Below are 25,767 nucleotides of genomic sequence, written 5' to 3'. Positions count from 1 at the left end.
TGAGGGGATTCGAGCCACTTCAGAAGTTGTTGGTACAGAAGCATAACTCCTCTTGGCCCCACGGCTACCTGTGTTACATTGGATGTTCAAAGGGAAAATCCCCACTACACATCATGCAACAGACGCTACGTGGAGTAAATGGGTAGCATTAATTACACAGCGGGCTCGAATGGGGAAACTCAACCGCCCGGGAATCCTGGAAGAGATTATGGACTGGCCAGAGGGCAGGGATTTCAGAGAACCAACAGAAGAGGTAACTCGTGCTGAAGAGGCACTACCATACAATTAGTTGCCAGAAGACAGAAAGCAGTATGTGTTATTCACTGACAGATCCTGCCATGTGGTAGGGAGCCGTCGGAAGTGGAAAGCTGCTGCGTGGAGTCCCACACGACAAGTTGTGGAGGCCATGGAAGGGGAAGATGAGTCAGTATGCAGCAGTGAAAGCTATACAACTGGCCTTAGAAATTGCTGAAAGAGAAAAATGGCTGGTACTCTATCTCTACACTGACTCATGGGTGGTGGCAAATGCACTGTGGGGGTGGCTGTGACAATGGAAACTGAACTGGCAGCGCAGATGGGTAGCAACCCATCTGGGCTGCTACCCTGTGGCAAGACATTGCTGCCCAGGTAGAAAACCTGGCTGTAAAAGTATGTCATGTAGATGCCCACATGCCTAAGAATCGTGCCACCAAAGAACATCAGAACAATGAAGAAGAAGATCGAGCTTCAAAAATTGAAGTAGCTCAGGTGGACCTGGACTGGGGACATAAGGGTGAGCTGTTTGTAGCTCGATGGGCCCATGAAACATCAGGACATCTAGGGAAGGATGCCACATACAGATGGGCTCATGATCAAGGGGTGGACCTGACCATTGAGGCCATTACACGGGTTACCCATCAGTGTGAGACCTGTGCTGCAATCAAACGAGCCATGAGGGTAAAGTCTCCCTGGAATAGGGGGAGATGGCTTGGATTTCGATATGGTGAGGCCTGGCAGATTGACTACATCGGATCACTCCCACAAACCTGCCAAGGTAAATGTTACATACTCACCATGGTAGAAGCAATTACTGCGTGGCTGTAAACATATCCAGTAAACCATGCCACGGCCCGAAACACTACTTGGGCCTGGAAAGACACGTGCTGTGGCAACATGGTACACCAGAGAGAATTGAGTCCAACAATGGGAGTCACTTCTGTAACAATTTGGTTACTTCCTGGGCCAAGAGACATGGCATTGAATGAGTGTATCACATCCCTTATCACACACAAGCCTCTGGGAAGGTTGAGAGGTACAATGGACTGTTAAAAACTATGCTGCGAGCATTGGGTGCTGGGACGTGGAAACACTGGGATATAAATGTACCAGAGGCCACTTGGCTAGTTAACAACAGGGGGTCTGACAGCTGTCCTGGTCCTGCTGAAACAAAACCCCTATACACTGTGGGAGAAGCTACAGTCACTGTAGTGCATGTGGGAAAGTGGAAAGGGAAGGAGGTGTGGGTTGCCCTTGCCATGGGAAAAGGCAAACCCACTCGTGGGATTGTCTTCACCCAAGGACCAGGGTATACCTGGTGGGTAATGCAGAAAGATAGGGGATATCAAGTGTGTGCTCAAGGAGATTTAACACTGGGAGAAAATTAATCTGTAATCCAAGTTACGTGTTGTAGGAGGACACTGCAGAACCAATGACAGGTCAACTTCGCAAGGAACCAGGCAAGTGCAACAGTGATGAACTAAGCTGGTGCTGGTGTCAAGAAAACCAACTTTGCCTGCCCTGAGTGACCACTTTGACAGATGAAGCTGAAACCATCAACAGTTTTTATGAACATTTTGGGAAAAGATCTATGGAATGAAAGGAAGTACAGACATATAAATACTTCAATGGACAGAGAACAATGGTGACGAGAGCATCTATATACTAAACTGTACCTGATTGTGACACAAATGTTATGGAATAAGGGGTGGAGGTTATGTTGGGTCTGTCTGAGCTGGAGTCACCTTTTCCCTGCAGCAGCCCACACAGTGCTGTGCTCTGCACTCGTAGCTGGAACAGCACTGATATCACTCAAGTGTTGTGTCTATTGTTGCATAGTGTTGGCGCAGCATCAGGACTCCTTCCAAGCCCCCAAGAGCCAGCAGGCTGGGGGTGGGCAAGTGATGGGGAGGGGACATTGCCGGGGCAGCTGACCTGAACCAACCAAAGGGATATTCCATAACATCTGATGTCACACTCAGCAATAAAAAGGGGCGCTCTCATGGGGGAGGAGGCTGTTCCTCCTGAACAACCACTACATGTTTTGAAGCCTTGCCTCCCAGGACGTGGCCGAACATCGCTTGTTGATGGGAAGTAGCGAATTTTTTTTTTTTCCCCTCTCTCTTTGCTTCCGCATGGAATTATTGTTTCTTTTGTTTCTTTTTCTCCCCATTCCCTATCCCTTTAATTAAACCTTCTAATCTCAAACCTCGAGTTCTCTGTGTTGTATTTTCTCCCCCTTCCTCTTTGAGGAGAGGGGGAGTGAGAGAGTGGTTGTGGTGGAGCTTGGCTGCTCACCTGAGTAAAACCACCACACCCAGTTTACAATTTCTTTCTTTTAGTTGATACTTTTAATGGTACTTAGTTGGTAGGTACCATTCTATACTGAGACACCTTCACCGTCTCTACAGTAGTTTACTGGCTCCTTTGCATGGGTCTTTCACAAAAGGAAGAGAAATCTTTTTTAAGGGACAAGAAAATAAGGGATGAGAACAGTTACCAGGTTGTCAGAGCGAACAAGAAGCAAATGAAATATGTGAAGCTAATTATAATAAATCGCTTAAAAATCACTAGCTTTCAGTTCCTATCAGTGCAGCTCTTCTTTCTATGTTAACTGCAATACAACATTAAATATTTACAGACAGGATGTCAGCTGGTAACAGTAAACAATCAATGACGCCAACATACTCAGAATAAAATTTAAGACACTCATAAAAAAGACCTATGTTACTTGTGTTTTTGTAACACCAGCAGTACTACACTACATACAAAGTCCACTTGCTAAGACAGCTGTTGAATCAAACACAATTTCATTTTTTTTCTTTTTCCATCAGAATTTTCCTTTGTAGCTCTTAACAACATACACTTTATCCTGACTTGTAGGGCTCTGACTGTAAAGATAAGTTTACAACTGTGAGTTTGTCAAGTCCACTTAATCTTTCTGTCAAGCAAAACAGTACGTATCACAGGTCCAGATGCTGAGAAAAATAAAGCAGCAAACACAACTGCAACTCATTCTGCTACCTGAACACTGTCTCAGAAGAATTTCTTTGCCATTAGGCAGGGTCATAAAAACATTGCCAAAACAACATCACCGAGTGGACACACCGGAGCAGGTAAGACAACACAAAGCCTTTGGGCACCATCTGTTTCTGAGTTCCAAGTTTAACATAAAAGCTTGCCTACCTGTTTAATGGCATTCTTGCACACACAGCACAAAGTTCTGTCTCTGGGGAAATCAGCACCATAACTCACACTGACCTCAGCTGAACTGGGGTAAGATCTCCTCAGGCATTTTCCTCCCAAGCAGAAGATCAGTTCTTATATTAAAACTTTCTTCTGAGGAACGCAAGAATTATCCACCTTCTTTTGTGAGTCATCTTTCTTCCCCCATGGTGCTCAGCTTCAGCAGAGGACCCTGTAGCATCCCATCATACTCTCAGCTAAGACTCAACAAGCATGCTGAAGCTTTCAATTCTCATCTTCTAAAACACAGGGTAAAATCCAGTAAACCAATGGTATATTTTTCAGAAAATAATAAAATAAATAGATTACATTTGTTCATAGTTCATCCAGTAGTTGTAAATAAGCACCATATCCATGCAAATGTTCATAGTTATATTGAACTGAGGTTTAGAGCTGAAGCTACCATGGTGTCTAGACTACCACATACTAAAGCTAGATATAGATGAGTTGCTGTGAACGTCGGTATTCTCTGAAGCTACAGAAATCAGCCTACATTGTAAAGGCTTTGTTTAAAGCCAGCTTTATAAGGAACATGCCAGATCTTTGAGTTTCAGCCCCAGACTCAAGCAGGTAGCTTCTAGAGATTGGGGCAGCTTCCAAAAGTGGAACTTCCAATGACACTACACACTTTTGTTAGCAACATTTACCAGAAGAGAAGACAGATTCTGAGAAAAAAAGCCCATTAAACTTTTTTCATTGCTTTTATTAATTTTAATGCACAGTATGAATGAACATATTAAAGCCCTTGTATATAGTAAACAAAATCATTTTTGTGCTTTTCTCTGCCTTGCACAGCAAATTAAAATACAGAATGATAAAACAAAAGATGGATGTGGAAACTATATGATGGGAAACATCTCAATCTTTCCAATTTTTAATGTTGGTTATGCATTCTTCCCTAATTATTTGATGCCTTCTTATAAGTAAAAATCGACTCAATAGCCTTACTTTCAGAATGTGTTGTATAAAGCAGCGGAGACTTAAGACAGCAACATCAGACAAAACAGAAATAGTGTAGGTCATTTATTATCAAAACAACACCAACAAGATTTGGATATTTACTGAGATTATTCACTGGAGAAAAAGAGAGAAAAAAAAAAAAAAGACCACTTTTCTGTAAATGACCTTGTACCATTTTCCTGCACATCCCTTTTTACACCTAGCCTAAGTTCCACATGCCCATCTGTGAGAGCCCATCAGTGGCCAGCAAATCCCTGCAAGGGCTACCACATGGGCACTTAAATACCTGAGAATTACAGGATCATTTAGATTAGAAAAAACCTTCAGGATCATCGTGTTTTTGAAAGCTGCGGTGAAAAGAGAAACCAACTATCCCCTACAAGAAATTCCTGGTGAATGATCTTCTTGCAAATCTGATATTCACCTTACAAGCATAGCCCTGGAACATCATGACAAAGGCAGTACATTCCTTGCTGGTTGCAGCAGCCACGTAGAGAAGGAAGCTCAAAGTCTCCAGAAAGTTCGATTTCAAAGTTTGAAAAGCCTAGTGAAATATATGCACTGCACAGCATATATAAAATGCCAGATGAAGAATTTACAGCTAAAAGAAATATCCCTAGAATATATTAACATAAAGTATAAAAGATATCTTCAGAATGCAGAAGTCAAAGAAACATCCCTTGAGGTAGACATCACTGAAGGGCAATGAAGTTACATGGCTGTTGATTTTCTTTATTACAGACAGGATTGGTATCACAGCCTAGTCGCTATTGTTAATGTTACTTCAAACTTTCAAGTCTGAGATCCTTTTGTCAGTTCTTCACAACTTGATTTGTGGACTGAAATTTTCCAACCTCAGAAGAAGTGTGTGCATAAGATTGATATTCAGGAAGGATTACTGAGGAGGCTAAGTGAAAGAAATGGGATTTGAACAAATAAGAGAGAAGAGATGAGGTAGGAGAGAAGTTGAATGAGTCCCAACTGGGGATAATAGGCAGAAAATCTGTGCCCACTAATGTAGCTTGAAATGAAACCCAAGATTGCACTGTCTCACTTTTTTTTTTCCCTCCTATCAGCACATTGGCTGTTAAATCCTCTTACACTGCTTGGATGCAGAAACAGCAACCTACAATTGTTATCAGTTATTCCATCACATCAACACGCAGAATGCTGTGCAGTTAATCTTGAGATTCAGCCTTGATGATGACAGACACTGGTGTCAATAAGATGTCCTACAACAGAATTACCATGGTTTTTGTTTATTTAAATTAAAGGACTATATACGGATACAAAATAACAGTTTGTTACAACATCAGTACTCTTCCTAAGCTTACTATTCAAGCCTTTAGGAACACCAGAGATGACTTTGCCTCAAAAATGTCATCTTTTATCCCTATGCATGTGTAAAGACACATCTTTAATTACAGGCTCAGAAGAGAATTTTTTCTTTCCGTGTATTCCTGCTCCAGCTTCTGCATAGGAGAACAAGATTTCTGACAAAGAGATGATTGTCTTCCCATTAACATACTCATACAGGCAAAACTTGCACACATGGAAGAGGAAAGTGGATGATCTCAGAGCTACTATCAAAGATCCAGAAACTATTTTTGCCTCTGCCAACAATTTCCAATGGGATACTTTTTAAGTTGTCAAATAAAACTTTTCTTTTAAATGATTTTTAGACTACCTAAAAGTTTACCAAGAGACAACATAAGAAAAATGAACAGACTGACTCCCTCAGGAGAGCTGATCCTAGCTTACTTCCCTTGACTGACAGATCTGTAAGGCCTTCCACATGGGCTCGCATGACATCCTGATCTCCAGGTTGCAGAGAGATGCATGTGAAAGGTGGGCCATTCAGTAGGCAAGGAATTGGCTATAAGGCCACACCCAGAGAGTGGTGGACAGTGGCTCTACATCCATGTGGAGGCTGGTGATGAGTGGTGTCCCTCAGGGGTCTGTCTTGGGACCAGTAACAAATACATTTATCCACGACAAATACAGTGGGATCAGGTGCACTCTCAGAAAGTTTCCAGGTGACACCAAGCTGAGTGGTGTAGTTGATGCAAGCAAAGCAAGGGATGCCATCCAAACGGACCTGGACATGCTTGAGAAGTGGGCCCACGTGAGCCTAAAGGAGGTTCAGCAAGGCCAAGCACAAGGTGCTGCACCTGGGTCAGGACAATCCCAGACATGAGGACAGACTGGGAGAAGAACTCACTGAGAGCAGCCCTGCAGAGAGAACTTGGGGGTTCTGGTGGACCAAAAGCTTGGCATGACCAGCAGTGTGCCTGCAGCCCAGGCCAATTGCCATCTTTCACTGCCTTTTGATTAGACATTGCTAATTCAGACTTTTCCTTTTGATTAGACATTGCTAATTCAGACTTTTCCTTAGAGTATGTGAGTGATAGTACTATTTTTTATTTTTTCTTTAAAGAATAAATAAAAAGTGTTTACATTTTCCAAATCATTTTTGCTGTATTTATTTTTCCATTAAAATTTTGATACCGTTCACACAGCCTGTTTTTTAAAAAAAGACATTTTTCATGAAGAAAATATAAATTCTATCTGCAACTTTCATGCCTAGACATGCACATATCTGCTTCTTTTTTGTAGTTCTGCTGGACCAATCAAGTCCGGCAATGCGCAGAAGAACTGTCAAATGCAAGTCATTTCTTCTTTCCTTTGAAAGCAAAGGGTGCCCAAAAGGGTGCACAAAATTTTAGACCATGTGACTAAGTGCACAGTCCAAACACTTCTTAAATACAGAGAGGCTTGGTGCAGTGATCACTTCCCTGGGGAGCCGGTTCCAGTGTGCAACCACACTATCAGTGAAGAACCTCTTCCTGATATCTAGCCTAAACCTCCCCTGCCTCAGCTTAACACCATTCCCACAGGTCCCATCATTGGTCACTAAAGAGAATAGATTGGCGCCTTCCCCTCCACTCCCTCTTGTGAGGAAGCTGTAGACCGCGATGAGGTCTCCCCTCAGCCTCCTCTTTTCCAGGCTGAACAGGCCCAGTGACCTCAGCCGCTCCTCACACATCTTCCCCTCTATGCCCTTCACCATCTTCGTCACCCTCCTCTGGACACTCTCCAACAGTTTTACATCCTTTTTGTACTGTGGTGTCCAGAACTGCACGCAGTACTCAAGGTGAGGCCACACCAGTGCAGAGTAGAGCGGGACAATCATCTCCCTCGACCACCTAACAATGCCATGCTTGATGCATTCCAGGATATGGTTGGACCTCCTGGCTGCCAGGGCACACTGCTGGCTCATAGTCAACTTGTTGTCAACCACAACCCCCAGATCCCTCTCTGCAGGGCTGCTCTCCAGCGTCCCATCACCCAGTCTCTACATATAGCTAGGGTTGCCCTGTCCCAGGTGCAGGACCCGGCACTTGCTCTTGTTAAACTTGATGCAGCGGGTGATTGCCCAGATCTCTTTGCAAGGCCTTTCCACCCTCATCTGAGTCCACAACTCCTCCAAGTTTAGTGTTATCAGCAAATTTGCTCAAAACACCTTCTAGTACTACATCCAAATTGTTTATAAAAACATTGAAGAGGACTGGCCCTAAAATGGAGCCTTAGGAGACCCCACTGGTGACCATCTGCCATCCTGATGTGGCCCCATTAACCACAACCCTTTGAGCCCTGCCCGTCAGCCAATTGCTCACCCATCATATGATGTTTTTGTTTAGCTGCATGCTGGATATTTTGTCTAGTAGGATCCTATGGGAAACTGCATCAAAAGCTTTGCTGAAGTCCAAATGATCACATCAGCTGGTTTCCCTTGGTCGACTAGATGGGTGATCTTATCATAAAAGGAAATCAAATTTGTTAAACAGGACCTACCCCTCATGAACCCATGTTGGCTAGGACCAATGACTGCATTGTCCCCTAGGTTCAATAACTTCAAGGACAATCTTCTCCATAATTTTACCAGGCACTGACATGAGACTGACAGGCCTGTAACTGCTAGGGTCTTCTTTCTTGCCCTCCTTGAAAAGTGTGGAGGCTGGCAACAAATCTGAAACCCCAACTTTGAACATAGTGAGCAGCAGGCCACCTAGCCTCCCTCATTTCCACCCCTCAGAGCTACATCCGTAGCCATAGCAACATTTTGGACAATCACTTGTTTGGTCTGGAGGGCAACAATCCTTATCTTAGAGTTATAATGGTCTATTAAATGCCACAAAAATATGAAGCATTGATAATTCTAATCAAAAATCAATTTTAAATAAAATTGGATTTCTAATTTCAATAACGAGTATTAAATAACGACTGTTCAATTATAGCTGAATTTCAAACTTAAACCAATCCAGTCAGCACAGCATAAACACCTACAGCTATTCTACACACAAACACTTTACATCAAGGTCAGTTTTGACTCTGAACAATTTCCCTTAAAAAAAAAAAAAAAAGCATTAATTTAAAGCTGATACCCACATGAACATACAGAATACTCATTCAGCTGAGTTAAAGAATGATTTCATGGCTCTATCCATATTCTTACAGTAAAACTTAAAATTTAATAAGTACAAAAATATTGTTTATGCATTTCCCCAGCTGTACTACTATTAAGCATCTATTCAAACCAGAATACCTTTAAAAATCCAGTTTACATCTCACCATGGTTATTTACTTTTTGAATTCCTGCTCTAACAATGAAGAAACCAACACAAGGAAGTCACCTTCATTTCACATAATACACTTAGTTCCACTTAGTATGACTGCATATTTTTGTCTGAAGCCATCAAAACAGCAACTAATTTGTGTAAAAGCAACTTTATTTTAAAAGTTATTTTGTCACAGAATCATTGTAGCCTTTCTTAGATGCATTCAAAACCCTCTTCAGCAAACTGCTAAATTCGAGGCTAAAATGGCATGCCGTTTTAGACAACATATATGGCATGCTTGTCAATAACAAGCATGCAGCAAAATCACACATAGATCCCAGAACACCTCACAAAAGCAGAGGTCACTCCTCAAAAGTAGTGAGGCCCTTACCTTCAAAGACCCTGGCTGCTGCTCCAGAAGGAGCCTTCACTCCTGTACCTAGCCACCTAGGCTGGACTTGCAAAGGGGAAAGACCAGACAAAAAGCAGTTTAGTGATCATTCAGTGCAGGGACTGAGTAACAGGCAAAAAGCTCATCTGTGTTAAAAAAGAAAAACTGCCAACATCCCAGCAAGGCCATCATTACAACACAGAGGACAGGGGACTCCTGTCTGTGCACCTGGTCACATTTGTGGGAAGGGGAAAGGTATCTCCTTGGAAATGGGCTTCTCCCTCAGATTGAGATGAGCTGTTTAGTTGCAGTGCAAGCACGTAAAGAAGGGCTTAAACTCTTTTGCCACTGTTGGAGGTTTTCAGCCTCTTGGTGGACAACTTCTACCAGGGTGTGTTTCCAAGGGGGGCAAGGAAGGAAGGAATTGCAGGAATGCTGGTGGCAACTCACCCATAGCATCAGTTCCAGAATGCTCTCCTGGGCTACCACGGCCCACCTGAGGTTAAACCTGTATCAACAAAACCCTGCTCTGCCTCCTACCTGGAAAACTTGCTGTGCAATAACAAGGTCACAGGATCATTGTTCAGACATCTGGAAAGGTCAGAATAAAATATTCATGTACAACATGAATTCAGCCCCCTTCACGTTTCACAGAAAAGCCAGATGCTATATATATAAAAAGAGTGCTGAAAAATTAAACTAATAATAAATACATATTATAGTAGCAATAAAGAGGAATTCATTTTTCAAAGGCCTGGTAACAAAGAGGAGGAAAGAAGCCCTAAAAGAACAACATATGAGTATATAGCTAAAGACATTCTTTATGAGATTTTATGGCTTCTAGTTACAGTGTTAAATTTCTACACCCTCAGTTTGTCACATCCAGACAAGGACACAATGTTTACTGTAATCTTTACCCCTGCTTACCCTGTGTATTGTGAGATTTATATCCAAACATGAGCTCCAATTCTCCAACAGCTCTTCCACACAGAAGCTTTTGGTCCTTCCATGAAGTCAGGGGGCATGACCACGAGAGCACAAATTCACCCACCCACCATTGAACCAGAAAAATGACATTGCATGAACATAGAAAATCTTCCTGGACTGAGTCATATCCCTGTGTAAACAGCTACAAGGCTCAGTTCTGTGACTGAGGAGCAAGCACAGCTGTAAGCCAACAGCCTCATATAAAGCCTGCGACTGTTGACCCCATCCATCATTATGAACTTTGAATCCTATTGTTGTGGGATATTGTAGAAATGGACGCATCCCACAGAACGAGCACATTCATGCTCCCAGTTGGTCATACTGGAAGCTAAAAGCTTCTTTAGCTTACAGTCATCTTGCCCCGCACAAAAACCTCTTGTGTGTCCTCACGGGGCACGCCAAACACTGCACAGGGGAACAGCAAGGCTGCCTCCCTAGCATACACACACAAGGAAGAAAGGAGGCAGAGAACCCCAGCCCGACCAGCGGGTCGCTGCACCTTCCGACGGGGCATCTCTCGCCCAAAGGCCAGCACCACCGCAGACGCTGGCTGGAAAGCGAACCCTATCCTCCCTCCCTCCGCCCTGGGCAGCCCCAGCCGCTTTCTCCCTCCCTTCTCCGGCAGGCAACCGCTGGGGCCCCAGGGGCAGGGGCCGAATGGGGGCCGCTCCCTCCCGCTGCCCCCAGGTGGCGGCGGCCGGCGGGGCCCGGCAGCTCTGACATACCTGTCGGGCGCACGACAGGCGGGCACCGCAGGTCCTCCTGTCGGCCAGCAGCAGGCCTCAGGGCCGGCCTCACCTGTGGGCGGCCGGAGGAGGGGCGAAGGCCGAAGGCAGGGCGCCTCCGGCCGCCGGGAGGAAGCGCGGGGACGTCTGCCATCGAAAGAGACCGAGACTGAGACAGAGGATAGGGGAGGGAAGGGAGAGAAGGGAGGGTAAGGGGGGGGAGAGAGAAAGAGAGGGGTTGCCCCTCGGGCTCGGCTTGGGGCTGCGAGGGGCATGGCAAAGCCCCGGGGCCTTTCGGTTTCTGTTCCTGCTGAGGGTTGCTGGAGGCAGCAGGAGCTGAGGCTGAGCTTGCTGTGACTACAGGGTCCCTCAGCGTCCCTACTGCATGCTCGTGGGTCTGGGGGTAACCGAGTATCAGAGTAGTCGGTATCCGAGTTAGTTGGATTTCCAGAGGGAAGGAAGAAAATAAAACCAAATGCAGAAGGAAGATACGGAAAATAATCACATTTTACTGCCTCTTTATTACTAGGGGGGAATCAGTTATCAAGTGTTTGAGCAGCACCATCTGAATACAGCAGAGAGCAGTGAACATACTGACGTAGAGCTGAGGGGGGATCGGACCTGTGTGAGTTGCTCCAGAGATCTGCGGAGGAAAAGTCAAAAATGCAGCCCCTTGCTGCAAGGCCTGCATGTGTCGAGGGGCTCTGCACTGCGAGTGTGCAGTGGCACTGCTCCATCTGTCTGGAGAACAAACAGGAGACATCTGCCCAGAGGAATTTTCCAGTTTGTATACAAAAGACCGACATTCATCATTTTCACATACCTTTTTTTCCAAAGTGTACGACACCAGTAACTCCTCTAGGCTACCCAAGTGGATGTAGTCCCAAAGCAGGTAGGATACGGTACAAAGTACCATCGGCATCCTAATTAAATGTTCTAGGTTGATCTGTCCCACAGTTTCACCTGGATTATGCCATTTTCTAACTGCTCCCTCAGACTGATGCTGGGAAACAGTCATTGCCAACAAGAGGTGTGTGTGTGGGGGGGAGGTAGGAAGTAAGCTAAATCACTGGAAGGAGGGAAAAAAAAAAAAAAAAAAGGGCATGAAAAAAGGCACAAAGACATCACTGAGTCACAAACTGCCGGCTGCTTCCACAGATCCAGGATGGATTCCCCTTTTCTCTGACTACTGCTGTTGGCTGCTGTCAGAGATGGGAACGCCAGCACTGACCAGAACGACTGCCTGTATGGCTCTAGCATGTTGCTTGTGCCACCTTTTCCAAACAAAAAGCAGCTCACTGTGGATTCCCTTCTGCCTCTGACTGATGCAGTTTCTTTTCTTTCTTCTGTCTGTGTGGAGAAGCCTCCTCCTTACTTTATTAGAATTAATAAGTACTTTTGCTAAGTGCGTGACTTTGTATTTCTTCCATTAAATTGCATGTCATTTCTTTCTCCAGTCAACAGACTTATACAATTCCTTCCATGAGGTATTCCAGTCCTTTTCTTTTGTAACAGCAGGTCTTAGCTTGATGTCATCAGCAAATTTCGTTAGCACACTCATGTTTTCTGTGCCAAGGTCACCAATAAAATTTAAACTAAGATTAGTTCTGAGATCAGTCCCTATGGAACTGCATTAGCAACCGCCTTCCATCCAGAGTTTCCCTTTCAGCACATGCTATTATCCTTACTTTTCATGCCTTACATTCATCCACATCTCTCCATCTTAATTAATATTTTCTCGCATGGCATCCTCTCAAATGTTTTATTAAAGTCCAGAAAGATTTTATCTACCATATTTTCATTGTTTGAAAAAATGATTTATCAGAGAAAGATGCTGGCTTAGAATGGTATATTCTATTCTTGGTGAAGCTCTGCTGCATTTTAACTAGTTTTGCATTTACTTCCACATCTTTAATTAGGTTTTTATTCAGCATTTGTTTTAAAGCTTTGTGCACTAATGAGATCAGTTAAAAGAGCCTGTAGTTGCTTGGATCACTTCATTTTCTCACCAAATCCCCCCTGAAGTCTCTGGACTTTTCAGAGTCTTTCCTGAGCTGTTGTTGCTACTAGGTCTGACCTGAAATTAAAGCACAGCAGGCCTACGATTGATTTTGGACTTACTCCTCAGGCTGAAAAAGCCAAATTTTTTTTTTTTTTTTTTTTTTTTTTTACTTCAAAGCCTGCCTCAAAGGTTTCTTCTGAAAAACTGTGCATTCAGATTGCCTAGTTCCCAGATTTACTTACAATCATGCCTTCATGATTTTATGCATGCAACCTGAATGCTCTGACATTGCTTTGTATGTTTCAAAAGCATTGTTTTATACTTTTATTTTTATTATTTTAACATTGTGTCTGCAACCACAAAAGAACAGCTAAGAACAATGCTTCCAGTTTTCTCTTTATTAACACTTTCACTCAATGGATTTAGAATAAACCTTATTTTTTTAAAACAAAATCATTTTGCTTGTGCAATTGCAGACAACTGCCATCTCAAAATGAGATGCAGAAGTGAAGTTCATGGGTAAGAGGTTGTCCTATAGATGAGAGCTATTTTGCTCATGTCAATCTGGTCTAAAAGAGATCTCTTTCTGTGGACTTTGCCACCTTCTTGATTAGCTACCAATTTATATGAGTCTCCAACTGCCTTCTTCCAGATGGTAATGACTATGGTGAGGTCATTCCTGGGAGTGGCATTTAATTCCTCAGAGCAGTAGTACCAATGGGAAGAGAGGAAGGCAAGTCCAAATTTTTGGTTGGTCTACTGTACTTCTATATCATTCACTGGGCATGAAACTCTCCTTGATTGTACCTTAGCCCTTCTGTGTCTTTCTGCATGTTTCAATAAACAGGTTGTTTAGAAAGAACTTTAGATGGAAACCTGTCTATCACCCTAAGCTCAATTTGTAGAGAAGAGGTTATCTAGAAATTTTGAAGAGTGGGAACTTCCACTCACTGAGATCTCCTGCACAGCAAAGTTCAAATTAGGGCAGTGATAACTGCAAGGACTGTAGGATTGTCATTGGAAGACTTTGGTCTCAGCTGCTCATCATCTTATGTTGGCTGAATGCCCACATAAGGTGTATACCACTGGTGTTGTTTTAACTGCATGGGTAGATGATCAATGTTCCAGGATCGTAGCTAGGATTGAAAGCTAAGTATAAAGTTAAGTATAGACTACAGTTTCAACACAGAAAGCAAGTTTGACTGATAAAATAGTGTAGTAATATCAGGCAATGTGTTTTTACTCCGTAAAAGATGGCCTCAGATTTTTAATCTCAAAATGCAACAGGTTTGCATCCTGGGTCTCTAAGATAACGTTTCAGCACTGAGGGCAGCTGACTTTATGGGAACTGGAGAAAAGATCAACAAAAACAGCAAAATCATGTTTTCAAGTAATGCTGTGGCGTGTTTACCAGGCTAATGCTTACCAGGCTACGCTTATTAACTTATGCAGTCTTTTTTCTTCATGATAAGAGAATGATATGGGTGAGCGTACCCAATCTGACTCTCAAATGTGTGTATATCCTATCCTTTCATTTTATATGAACAAGAACAAAATATATGTTATTTGTCATCTACAAATCTGTAATTTATATACAGTTTCACTCAAGGAATGTAATTCACTATTGTTACACTTTGCTTTAAAAAAGCTGCAAATGAGAGCCTTCTAACACAAAAATTACTTAATATTGGTTACTGTGTTCCTTATTACTAGGGTTATTTATGATGTATATTTTAAGTTACCACAATGAATGCAACATAAATACACAAATTCAGTATTCAGCAGTGTTCTTTGAATGAATCTGTAATTTCTAAAATGGCAGTGAAGTACTACAGCATGGGTAATAAAGCAAAAACATGGTTTAAAACACGAGAAGAAATTCCTGTTATACCACTTAGAGTAAAAATAATACACATGTCAGTAAAAAAGAACTGCTTGTTTTCTGGTTTTGTTTCTTTGATACTTCCCCCCTTCATGTAGCTTGCATTGCTGCAGAACAGAACAGAATAAAGGAAGAAAGCTGTGATTCGAAAGCAAGATTTAAGTGACTGAAGAGCTGTCTGAATTTTGTTTTTCCTCTCCATTTGCTTTCACACGTTTATGAACTCACAGTTGGATTTCCTCAAACAGGAAATTCCACAGTAATTAGCATTAGTGAGCTATGGTAATAGCAGTCCGGTGAATCCACAGGCTCTTTTCAGTCACTCCCTTTTAAAGGAAATAAATGCTGATATGGGCCAAATCCTCTGTTGCTGGGTTAATATTACCACATTATGCAGCAAAACTATTTACTCTGGCAACTAGCGTGCGTGCTTTTTTGAAAGAAGTTAATTATGATGCATAGATTAACTGAAAGAGTAGTACTTTATGACCCACAAGTACCTCTAAACCACTGCTTCACAAATATGTTTGTTGCTTTAGACGATAAATGTAATTTATCTGGTAATTCCTTGAGGGCAGAGATAAATGAGGAATGAATGAGAAAGACGACAGGTATGGATTTTTCTGAGAGATACCTTCTGCAGCCAAAGAATTCAGTAAGAAGCACATTGGTCCACCTCTCAGTGTGTACCACGTGTTCAAAAAGTTGCACACTTCTTGGTAGGAAAACATGACAAAATCTGTCCCTTGTGAAGACATAAAAGATCTGGTCTTCAACCAAAGAGAGATTTAAACCCCTTTCCAAATTTTTTTAACAACTAATGAATAATCTTGGAACCAAGTTCTTTTTATCAATTTCTTCAGCTTTTGTCCAGAAGCCTATTCATGAATCTTTCTACCTCGTATTTAACACTTTCCTTAATTATGCATTAGGTGATGACTTACACTCTGCTTTTTGACATGCATTCATTAATTGGAATTTGTCCCCAAGTTATGGAACATAAAGAGCTGGCTTGAGTCAGGTCATGAATGGCTTGGATCTGAATTTCTACCAAAAGCTTTGTATCAGTTTTCATCAAGAGTTTCCTCTCTCACAAATTAGATGTGCAACTGTGATCTGAGTCTCTGTATAGAAGGACACTATCATAATCAGAACAGGATTTAGATAAGAGTTCTTCCCAAAACAGTTTCCAATGCAAATAAAACAGCAAACTGTAGAATCAGCACATATGGCAGTAGATTTTTATTAATTGGTTAACAATTCCAATAAAATAGATGCCTACATCATCAAAGTCATGTAAACAGAGCTCAATCACCATATGGAACTAGACCACTAGATAATGGACAACAAAGCAAGGCAATTTCATTCACGTTCCATATGGCTTCTGTTGACTTCTATTACACTGAAACTTCCATGTAGGCTATTATGGAGTATCATCTGCTTTTTGAAATGGCTGAATGAAATTAGGAATCCATGTGTACTCTCAATGGAACAAAAATTCAGAAGGAATGTAAAAAGAACTTAAATTGGTATTTATATATGTATTTCATATATATATATATATATATATCAGTACTGTGCTTGCTTGAACCCTATTATTTTTTCTCCTATTTGATGAAGATGGTGGGTAAACTGAATCTTACTCCATTTCCAGGACAGTCCTGTTAAAATGCCCTTTCATAAGCCAAACTAAGAAAAGAGGTCCTTTTGTTATAGCAGGACTATTGCAGTAACAAGCCTTAGGAGAGAAACACAAAGGCTACAGCAGCAAATACAAGCAAAGGTATCTATTTACACATTCCTTTATCTGAACCATTCCAAGTGCACAGTACAAATGGACATAGATTCTTATTCCATGGTCAGAAGGATAGAAAGACATAGACATTTTGAGGAATTCACTTGTGAGGAACTCTCGTGAAATTACTGTTCTGCAAAGCCCGATGGTTTTCCTGCTTTCTGTGTGAACACATATGTCATTTGGAGCTAATACTTAACAGATTGGATTTTTCAGACAGATATGCTAAATACACCTTTTGAAAATCAAATGGTCCTTGCAGAGTGAATTGCCAATGCAATATAAGTGCTTTCCCAAGTGACACAGGGATACAATTACAGCACAGTGGCTTTCAGGTCCGAGTCTCACTGAGTAGGGGGAATTGATGAGGAGACAGCAGAAAGAATAGCCTTCCATCTAGTGGAAGCATTATTTTTAACAGCTGATTCACAACTGTGCAATCTTAACAGTGAATTTTATCTGATAACCACTACTTGCAGAGCCCCATGCTACTGTATATCACAGCATCTAGCTGCAGATTGGGATGCTGCACTGATACAGGGTCCAGCCTCAAAGCACTTTCTCTCCTTTCGCATGCACAAAACTCTTATTAAGCAGTCGGTGTGCAAGATAAAATTATTTCAGAAATGAGGTTGGGGGAGCATGGTGTTGCCTTTATTTTTCTTCCTTAATAGGATGGTAACTTGAATAGCAATACCTGTTTGAACTTTGGGCCCCACATGTAATTCATTTTGACTCAAATCTGGTGCCTCTCTTATGGCCAAGTCACATGGGTAGCATTGGTTGTTTCTTCAGAGATCTTGTAAATCTGAAGCATGTACCTTCGAAGGATGAGCTCCACCTGGCTATGCACAAAGAAGAAAATTGAAGAAAATTACACCATAAAGCATGCATCATTGGTCTTTTTCCTGTCTCCCATCAATGATAGTCTTCTGTATAAAAGACAGCAGAGGACTTGCATGCTTCATTTCCCTGACCAGATTTATATACCACAGCAGCACCCTAGCAGGTGCTGAGGTTCTGAAGTTCACAGAAGCATTAAGTCATTATTCAAATGAAAAGCTGCTTTTACCTATTAACATATTTTCATCAACAACAAAAAATCATGATGCTGATATGAGGGGAGATATGTCTATTCTTATTTATATGGTAATTGAATGGTCAGGGAGTTGGCCTGTTATTTTCCTGAGACATGGTATGTGTCAATTAAAACTATGTTGCGCTACTGTTCTAATGGAACCTGGCACCATTAAGAAATCTTTTCTTCTTCATACGATGTGATGGGGAGAGAAGCATTGAAAGTCAACCAATTTATGCAACCTACTTTGTAATATGATTGCTGGCTTTTGCCTTTCAACAGACAAAGCAGAATTAATAATTCTTCTCTTTAAAAAGTGACAAGAAAATTATTTCTGTCTATCAAGCCCATCCTAAATAGGAGCAAGAATATTGCTTCCCCTCCCATAAATTTGCATATTTAGAGTGTTCTTAGTAAAATCTGGTGCGTTATAATTCAATGGCTCATATTCTTTGTCAATCAGGCTTCTTTCAAGAGTGAAAACATTTTAAAAAGCCAGCATTCAACTGCAATTCCCTTTCGTCGAAGCAGCACATGCTGTAAAACATGGTGCAAAAAACTTGGGCTTCATTTCAATGGGCAGAATTCCACTGAAGCTGATGGTGCTGTGTTTAGGCTGAACTGGGTCCAAAATGTCCACCAAACTTCCCTGCAAATGCATCATTAACAGCAATAACGGTCAGCACTAAAGAGACACCCTGAGAACACATACCTTATTCTTGTAAAAGAATCATTTTAATAGCCTAGGTTCATCACTCAGGCTGGAGCTACTGCTTAGTGTTCAAGCCAGGGGATCCATTCCTCACTGTTTTATGCCTACCTGGCTTTCTATTCATGCAAATTCTCCAGGGCCTCACCAAAAAGAAAACAAAAAGACAACGTAGGATTATTAGCATTTTTTGCTGAACATGCTGTTGTGGTTTAACCCTGCGGGCAGCTAAACACCACACAGTGGTTCGCTCACACTTCCCCCTCCCTCTCTGGGATGGGGGAGAGAAACGGGAAAACGAAGCCTGTGAGTTGAGATAAACACAGTTTATTGAGACAGAAAAATAACAATAACAACATCAATAACAGCAGTGATAGTGCTACTAATAATAATGTGTACAAAACAAATGATGGATAGTGCACTTGTTCACCACACACCGACCGATGCCCAGCCTATCCCCGAGCAGCCGGCCTCCCCACCCCAGCTAGCCTATATATTGTTCAGCATGATGCCATATGTTATGGAATACCCCTTTGGCCAGTTTGGGTCAGCTGTCCTGAGTCTGTCCCCTCCCAGCTTCTGCTGCACCCCCAGCCTGCCCACTGTCAGGACAGAGAGAGAAGCTGAAATGTCCTTGGCTTGGTGTAAGCACTGCTCTGCAACAATTAAAGCATCAGCATGTTATCAGCACTCCTCTCATCCTAAGCCTAAACATAGCGCCCTACCAGCTACTAGGAGGAAAATTAACTCTGTCCTAACTGAAACCAGGACACACGCTTACACACATGGCACTAATTTCTGACCTATGCAGCCTTAGCCTGAAAAGAGAGGAGTTGAGGTGCAGAAAGGAAAACTATAGTCCTCTCATGAATTTCACAGGTCAAAACCATCACTTAGAAGGGGTTTGATGGAGGAGTTGTAGAAAAAAAAAAAACAAAACAAAAACACAACACAAAACACAAACAACTCTGAAGAAATTACTAGAAGGTGAATTGCCTAAATTTCAAGGTATGTTGCCAAGGCATCAAATGTAATACCAAAGGACAAAGCTCAGATTCACAAGCTGCCCATTGCCCCTGAACTCCACTCTTCATGAGTTTCCAGCTTCTCATGAGGAAGGCACATCAGAGCACAATGCGGATTTCACCCACAGAGATTTAACAAATCATGTTTACTTATTATTATTATTATTATTATTTTTATTAAAAAGAAACCTGTTCTTAAGACAAGAAGTATTCATAAACCAATGGAATGTATGTACTTACAGCTAAATAGTGTGTGTGTTGGCCAAAGCACTGGCAGACTGCTTTATAACTTTTGTATTTTGTAGCTGTGGAACTGAGATAATGAGGAACTTGAGTGTGTGACTGATAAGCAGTTTGACTAGCATCCAACAGCGCCAGAAACAAGGACCAAGGAAAAGCTATGCTGGACACTGTGTCTCTGTAGGATGAGCAGTACAACAGAGGAGGAAGTCTCCTAGTGTATTTGTGGATTGATTTAAAGCAACAGAGTGTTTAAATAACTCTGGTCTTAGCTGAATGCATGATGAATAGGGTTCAGGTAGTATATTGCATATGGATGAGGTAAGCAGCCAATTAATAATTCCATGTAGTAGCTGGTACTACTAGTATTGCTAGTACTATTTGTAGTTACAATAGCAAGTACATGCCCTAGCTAAATTCAAAAGCTGTTTTGAAAGTGTTTTATACTTTATATATACCTAACAAGCAAAATTGTGTCTCCGGAAAATGACACCTAACATCTTGACAACACCAGAAAAATGCAAGGCTTTAGTTATATTGATATACCCACTGTTGTGCAACTATTTCTAGAAATGGATGCTGATACAAATAGGAATAAGGTGTTCTTCCCAGACACTGCCATCTTCATCACAGAAAGACCAGGATTTCCAAAAAAGTATTTAGGGTTGTTAAAAAGATATGATCAAATAGAGCTTTAGATCAGATTCATGTATTGTCCTTGTGCATATTCAAGAACCCTGAGGCAGTCATATGTACCAAAAGGAGAAAGTTCAGATTTAAGCAAGATGAGATAAAAATCAAACACAATAAGGAAGAAATGTCGCACACGTTCACACTGGGAGTGGAGATTTTCCAAAGTACAGGACTGAAAATTTTATAACATGTAAATGTTTAAATTGCAATCTGTCAAAGGGCAAATGAGCATCATGCATTATTCTTGGAAACATTAATTTCAAGTTGCACAGTATTACAGAATGATCCCACTTTCAAAAGTCAGAGTTTTTGATAATTAAAAACAAAACAAAAACAAACAAACAAAACATGAAAGGCATTTCATTGCATCCATTTAATCATAGTCTAAAGATACCAGTCTGGGAAAAAAAATAATAAGGAAAAGCCAAATGTAACAGAAAAATCTGAGTTAAAAATTAGGAAAACGGAATAAAATATGAGTTAAAAAATAATCATGAAAAAATAGGAAATTGTAGCTGGGGGGATGCAGTGTTCCCTCCCCTTCAGCTATGAAGGCAAATACATTTGTTATATACCCCTTCAGAAAGGTAGAGGCCATGTGCAAAGGGACTCAGTGCAGAGCTGATTAACTGGAGAGAACCTGCTGAGGGTGAACGCTCAAGAATGCCTGCAAGTGGAGCAATGAGGCTGCAGGAATCCAGTGGCTAACTGTGGGCTCTGCTGAAGCTTTCTATGGCTGAGAATGATTTTTATGACCAAAGACCTCAGGGGGAGGAAGGGTTTTCTGGACCAGAACAATGACTGAAGCTACAAAGCCTGTCAGAGTAGTACTGATTCATGGAAGAACTCTACAACTCAAAGCAAATGAGTCATAAAGTAGGTATGCGGTTTATTTCGGAGCTGGGCACATGCGGGATAGCTCCCAAAAGCATGAGTGCCCTAACGCGGCAACTTGCTTTGGTTATATGCAGTAAAGAGTTACATATGTATTAAGTTTCCCAATACAGCTATACATATTCATAACCTATCTCCACTTTGTATTAAAATTAGCTCCAAGAAGTCATTTCCATAAACTCCTCCCATCTGCACCTGCATAGTGGCTTCTGGTGGTGATCATCAGGGGATCACGGGAATGAAGGTTGATAATTCTTCTTCATCACCACTTGTTGCCTTTGTACAGACCTAACTGCTCCTTGTCTCTTGTCCAAACCACAAGGTTGGTCTCAGCTGGTTTTTGAGACAGGTTCCCCATTTTGTCAGGAAACATCCTCTGTGAGGGGTCTCAAGACTCCTTGTTTCAGTTAATTTGCACAGCAGTAAGCAAAGGCACTCAGCAATATCTATTTTAATGCGATTAAGCGAGCCCCCATTCTTCCATTCCTCACTTCAGTAAGTACAATTGTTTTATTTAGAAATCGTCATTGCGATTAATCAAGCCCCCATTTTTCTATCCCTGGCTTCAGTATAGGGGTAACACTTTATTCACAGAAAAGTTTGAAAAATCAGGGGAGAATGGCTGGGAGATGGAGAAGACAAAACAATGCTATATAAGGACTGAATGTTGGAAACGAGTTGTTTATAATTTATTTCACGGACCCTTACATTTTTCATGCATATTTTCTCTCTAAGCCCTTGCCTGCACTCCCAGAAATCTTTCAAGACGGTAGAAAATAAAACCTACCCCATTTTCACTTGGCGAGGCGATCGGCTCCGGGACAGACGCGTTCTGCAGCGGAGCGCGATACCGGGACAGGGAGAGCTTTTCCTCCGGCACCAAGGCCACTCGAAGCAGCCGCGGGAGCTGCCAAAGCCCGGCAGCCCGCGCGAGGGAGGCTGACGAGACGTAGGCGGAGTCGGCAGCGCCCCCTCCCCGGCCGTTCAAAAGCCGCCCCTGGGGGGCGCGGCGACCTGGACGGGCAAGCAGGGCGGGGCGTGGTAGTTAGTGCAGGCAGGGCGAGCCGGGAGGGCAGAGCGATCCCCCCGCCCATAAGAACAACTCCTCTAACGGCTGTCATCCACTAGCAAGGGCGTAATGGTCTACACTAGGCAGAGAGCTCTCCCTAGGAAGTCTGTAACCACCCAGACTGACTTCCCGCTCAGCAATGCGGCAGTTCAGGTCTCTGGATGCAGGGAGTGCCTGAGCCTGTTGCTGCCCTTTGAGAGACACCGTGTATCTGAGGTGTAAGCAGGTGGATGACCTGGTCCGCCTGGTGGCAGGGCTCAAGGAGGAGGCGGAGAGGTTGAGGGCCATCAGTGAGTGTGAGTGGGAGATAGACTGGTGGAGTGACTCCCTGCAGGGCCTGAAGGAGAGGTACTGGAGTGAGACACCCCAAATGGGGGTGGGCCCCCTGCCCTGTCACAGTCGGGCAGAGGGGAGGGGACCTGGGCGTTGAGGAGGAATGGAGACATTGCAGGCAATGCCCCCTTCCTCCCCCCCCCCACCGGCCCTACCTTCCCAAGTGCCCTTACACAATAAATTTGAGGCCCTGGAGTTTGAGAGAGCCATTGGGGTAGGAAGTCTGCCCAGGAGGATGCCTAGGGCAAGGAAGTTGACTCCACACCTCAAGACTGCCTCCACCAAGAAAGACAGAAGGGTAATCTCTGTAGGTGACTCCCTTATCAGGGGAACAGAGGGCCCTATTTGTCAGCCTGACCCTACCTGTAGGGAAGTCTGCTGCCTCCCTGGGGCTAGGGTCAGGGACATTGCCAGAAAGCTTCCCAACCTGCTTTGCCCCTCTGACTATTACCCTCTTTTGATAGTCCAGGCTGGCAGTGATAACATTGAAGAGAGAAGCCTGAAGGCTATCAAATGGGGCTTTAGGGGATTAGGATGGTTAATGTATGGGGTGGGAGTACAGGTTGTGTTTTCGTCCATCCCTACAGTGGCAGGGAGGGGTACAGAGAGGACACGGAAAGCCCACCTGATAAACACATGGCTCAGAGGCCGGTGCCAACACAGAATTTTATTTTATTTTATTTTATTTTGACCATGGGGTGCTTTACTCGGCACCTGGCCTGATGGCCACAGACGGGTCCCTATCGCTAAGGGGAAAATGGATCCTAGCCCAGGAGCTAGCAGGGCTAATTGAGAGGGCTTTAAGCTAGGTAAGAAGGGGGATGGGACTGAAATAAGGCTTGTTGGAGGTGTGCCAGGGGGAATAATGACTAGGCCAGAGGAGAAGGCAGTGGCGCAACTGAAGTGCATCTACACTAATGCATGCAGAATGGTAACAAAGAAGAGGAACTGGAAGCCATCGTGGGGCAGGCAGGCTATGACTTGGTTGCCATCACGGAAACGTGGTGGGACCACTCTCATGACTGGAGTGCTGCAATGACTGGCTCTAGGCTCTTCAGAAGGGACTGGCAGCAAAGAAGGGGTGGTGGTGTGGCTCTCTATATTAGAGAGTGTTTTGATGTCGCAGAACTTGAGGCTGGGAATGATAAGGTTGAGTCCCTATGGGTTAGGATCAGCAGGAAGGCCAACAAGGCAAGCATCCTTGTGGGGGTCTGTTATAGCCCACTGAATTAGGATGAGGAGACAGATGAGGAATTGTAAAGGCAGCTGACAGAAATTGCGAAATCGTCAGCGCTTGTTCTTGTGGGGACTTCAACTTCCCAGACATTTCCTGGAAGCACAACACAGCCCAGAGAAAGCAGTCTAGGAGGTTTCTGGAGAGCGTGGAAGATAGCTTCTTGACGCAGCTGGTTAGTGAGCCTATCAGGGGAGGTGTCCTGCTAGACCTTCTGCTCACAGAGAAGGACTGGTGGGAGATGTGTTGGTCAGGAGCTGTTTTGGGCAGAGTGACCACAAAATGGTAGAAAGTTCTTGGCGAAGTCAGGAGGGGGATCAGTAAAACCGCAGTCTTAGACTTCCAGAGGGCAGAGCTGTTCAGGACACTGGTTGGCAGAGTCCCTTGGGAGGTGGTTCTGAAGGGCAGAGGAGTCCAGGAAGGCTGGGCCCTCTTTAGGAAGGAAATCTTAATGGCTCAGGAGCAGTCTGTCCCCATGTGCCCAAAGACGAGCTGGCGTGGAAGAAGACCCGCCTGGCTGAACAGAGAATTGTGGTTTGAGCTTAGGAGAAAAAAGAGGGTTTATAATCTTTGGAAAAGAGGGTGGTCCACTAGGGAGGACTATAAGGATGTTGCGAGGCTGTGCAGGGACAAAATAAGAAAGGCCAAAGCTCATCTGAAGCTCAATCTGGCTACTGCCGTTAAAGACAACAAAAAATGTTTTTACAAATACATTGACGCAAAACGGAGGACAAAGGAGTATCTTCATCCTTTACTGGATGTGGGGGAGAACTTAGTTACAAAAGATGAGGAAAAGGCGGAGGTACTTAATGCCTTCTTTGCCTCAGTCTCTAGCAGCAAAACCAGTTGCTCTCTGGATACCCAGTACCCTGAACTGGTGGAAGGGGATGGGGAGCAGAATGTCGCCCTCATAATCCATGAGGAAATGGTAGGTGACCTGCTACGGCACTTGGATGTATGCAAGTCAATGGGGCCAAATGGGATCCACCCAAGGATACTGAGAGAACTGGCAGAGGAGCTGGCCAAGCCGCTTTCCATCATTTATCAGCAGTCCTGGCTATCAGGGGAGGTCCCAGTCGACTGGCGGCTAGCAAATGTGACACCCATCTACAAGAAGGGCCGGAGGGCAGACCTGGGGAACTATAGGCCTGTCGGTTTGACCTCAATGTCAGGGAAGCTCATAGAGCAGATTACCTTGAATGTCATCACGTGGCACTTGCAGGGCAAGCAGGCAATCAGGCCCAGTCAGCATGGGTTTATGAAAGGCAGATCCTGCTTGATGAACCTGATCTCCTTCTATGACAAAGTGACGCACTTGGTGGATGAGGGAAAGGCTGTGGATGTAGTCTACCTTGACTTCAGCAAGGCTTTTGACACCATTCCCCACAACATTCTCCTCAAGAAACTGGCTGCTCTTGACTTGGACTGGTGCACGCTTCGTTGGGTTAGAAACTGGCTGGGTAGCCGGGCCCAAAGAGTTGTGGTGAATGGAGTTACATCCAGTTGGAGGCCGGTCACTAGCGGCGTCCCCCAGGGCTCAGTACTGGGGCCATTCCTCTTTAATATCTTTTATCGATGATCTGGATGAGGGGATTGAGCGCACCCCCAGTAAGTTCACAGATGACACTAA

General features: G+C 43.4%; 1 protein-coding gene across 19 annotated transcripts in view; it reads right to left on the bottom strand.

The window, feature by feature from the left end:
- Positions 1-22,505, bottom strand: part of ARHGAP8 (Rho GTPase activating protein 8) — a 104,967-nt gene extending 82,462 nt beyond the window's left edge. For 10 of the 19 annotated variants that reach the window (XM_068657487.1, XM_068657493.1, XM_068657624.1 and 7 more), the window contains exon 1: positions 11,184-11,466. In XM_068657487.1, the coding sequence (XP_068513588.1) occupies positions 11,184-11,337 (154 nt within the window). In that variant the 5' untranslated portion in view covers positions 11,338-11,466. Of the gene's footprint in view, positions 1-10,398; positions 10,543-11,183; positions 11,467-22,288 lie in introns of those variants that run through there. The other 9 variants (XM_068657595.1, XM_068657615.1, XM_068657531.1 and 6 more) reach the window with 9 other exon arrangements.
- Between the last annotated feature and the right edge of the window lie 3,262 nt (positions 22,506-25,767).

This window comes from Anas acuta, chromosome 1, assembly GCF_963932015.1.
Source record: "Anas acuta chromosome 1, bAnaAcu1.1, whole genome shotgun sequence".
Classification (NCBI taxonomy): Eukaryota; Metazoa; Chordata; class Aves; order Anseriformes; family Anatidae; genus Anas; species Anas acuta.
The sequence above is the reverse complement of the archived record's forward strand: the minus strand, read 5'-3'. Positions and strand labels throughout refer to the sequence as shown.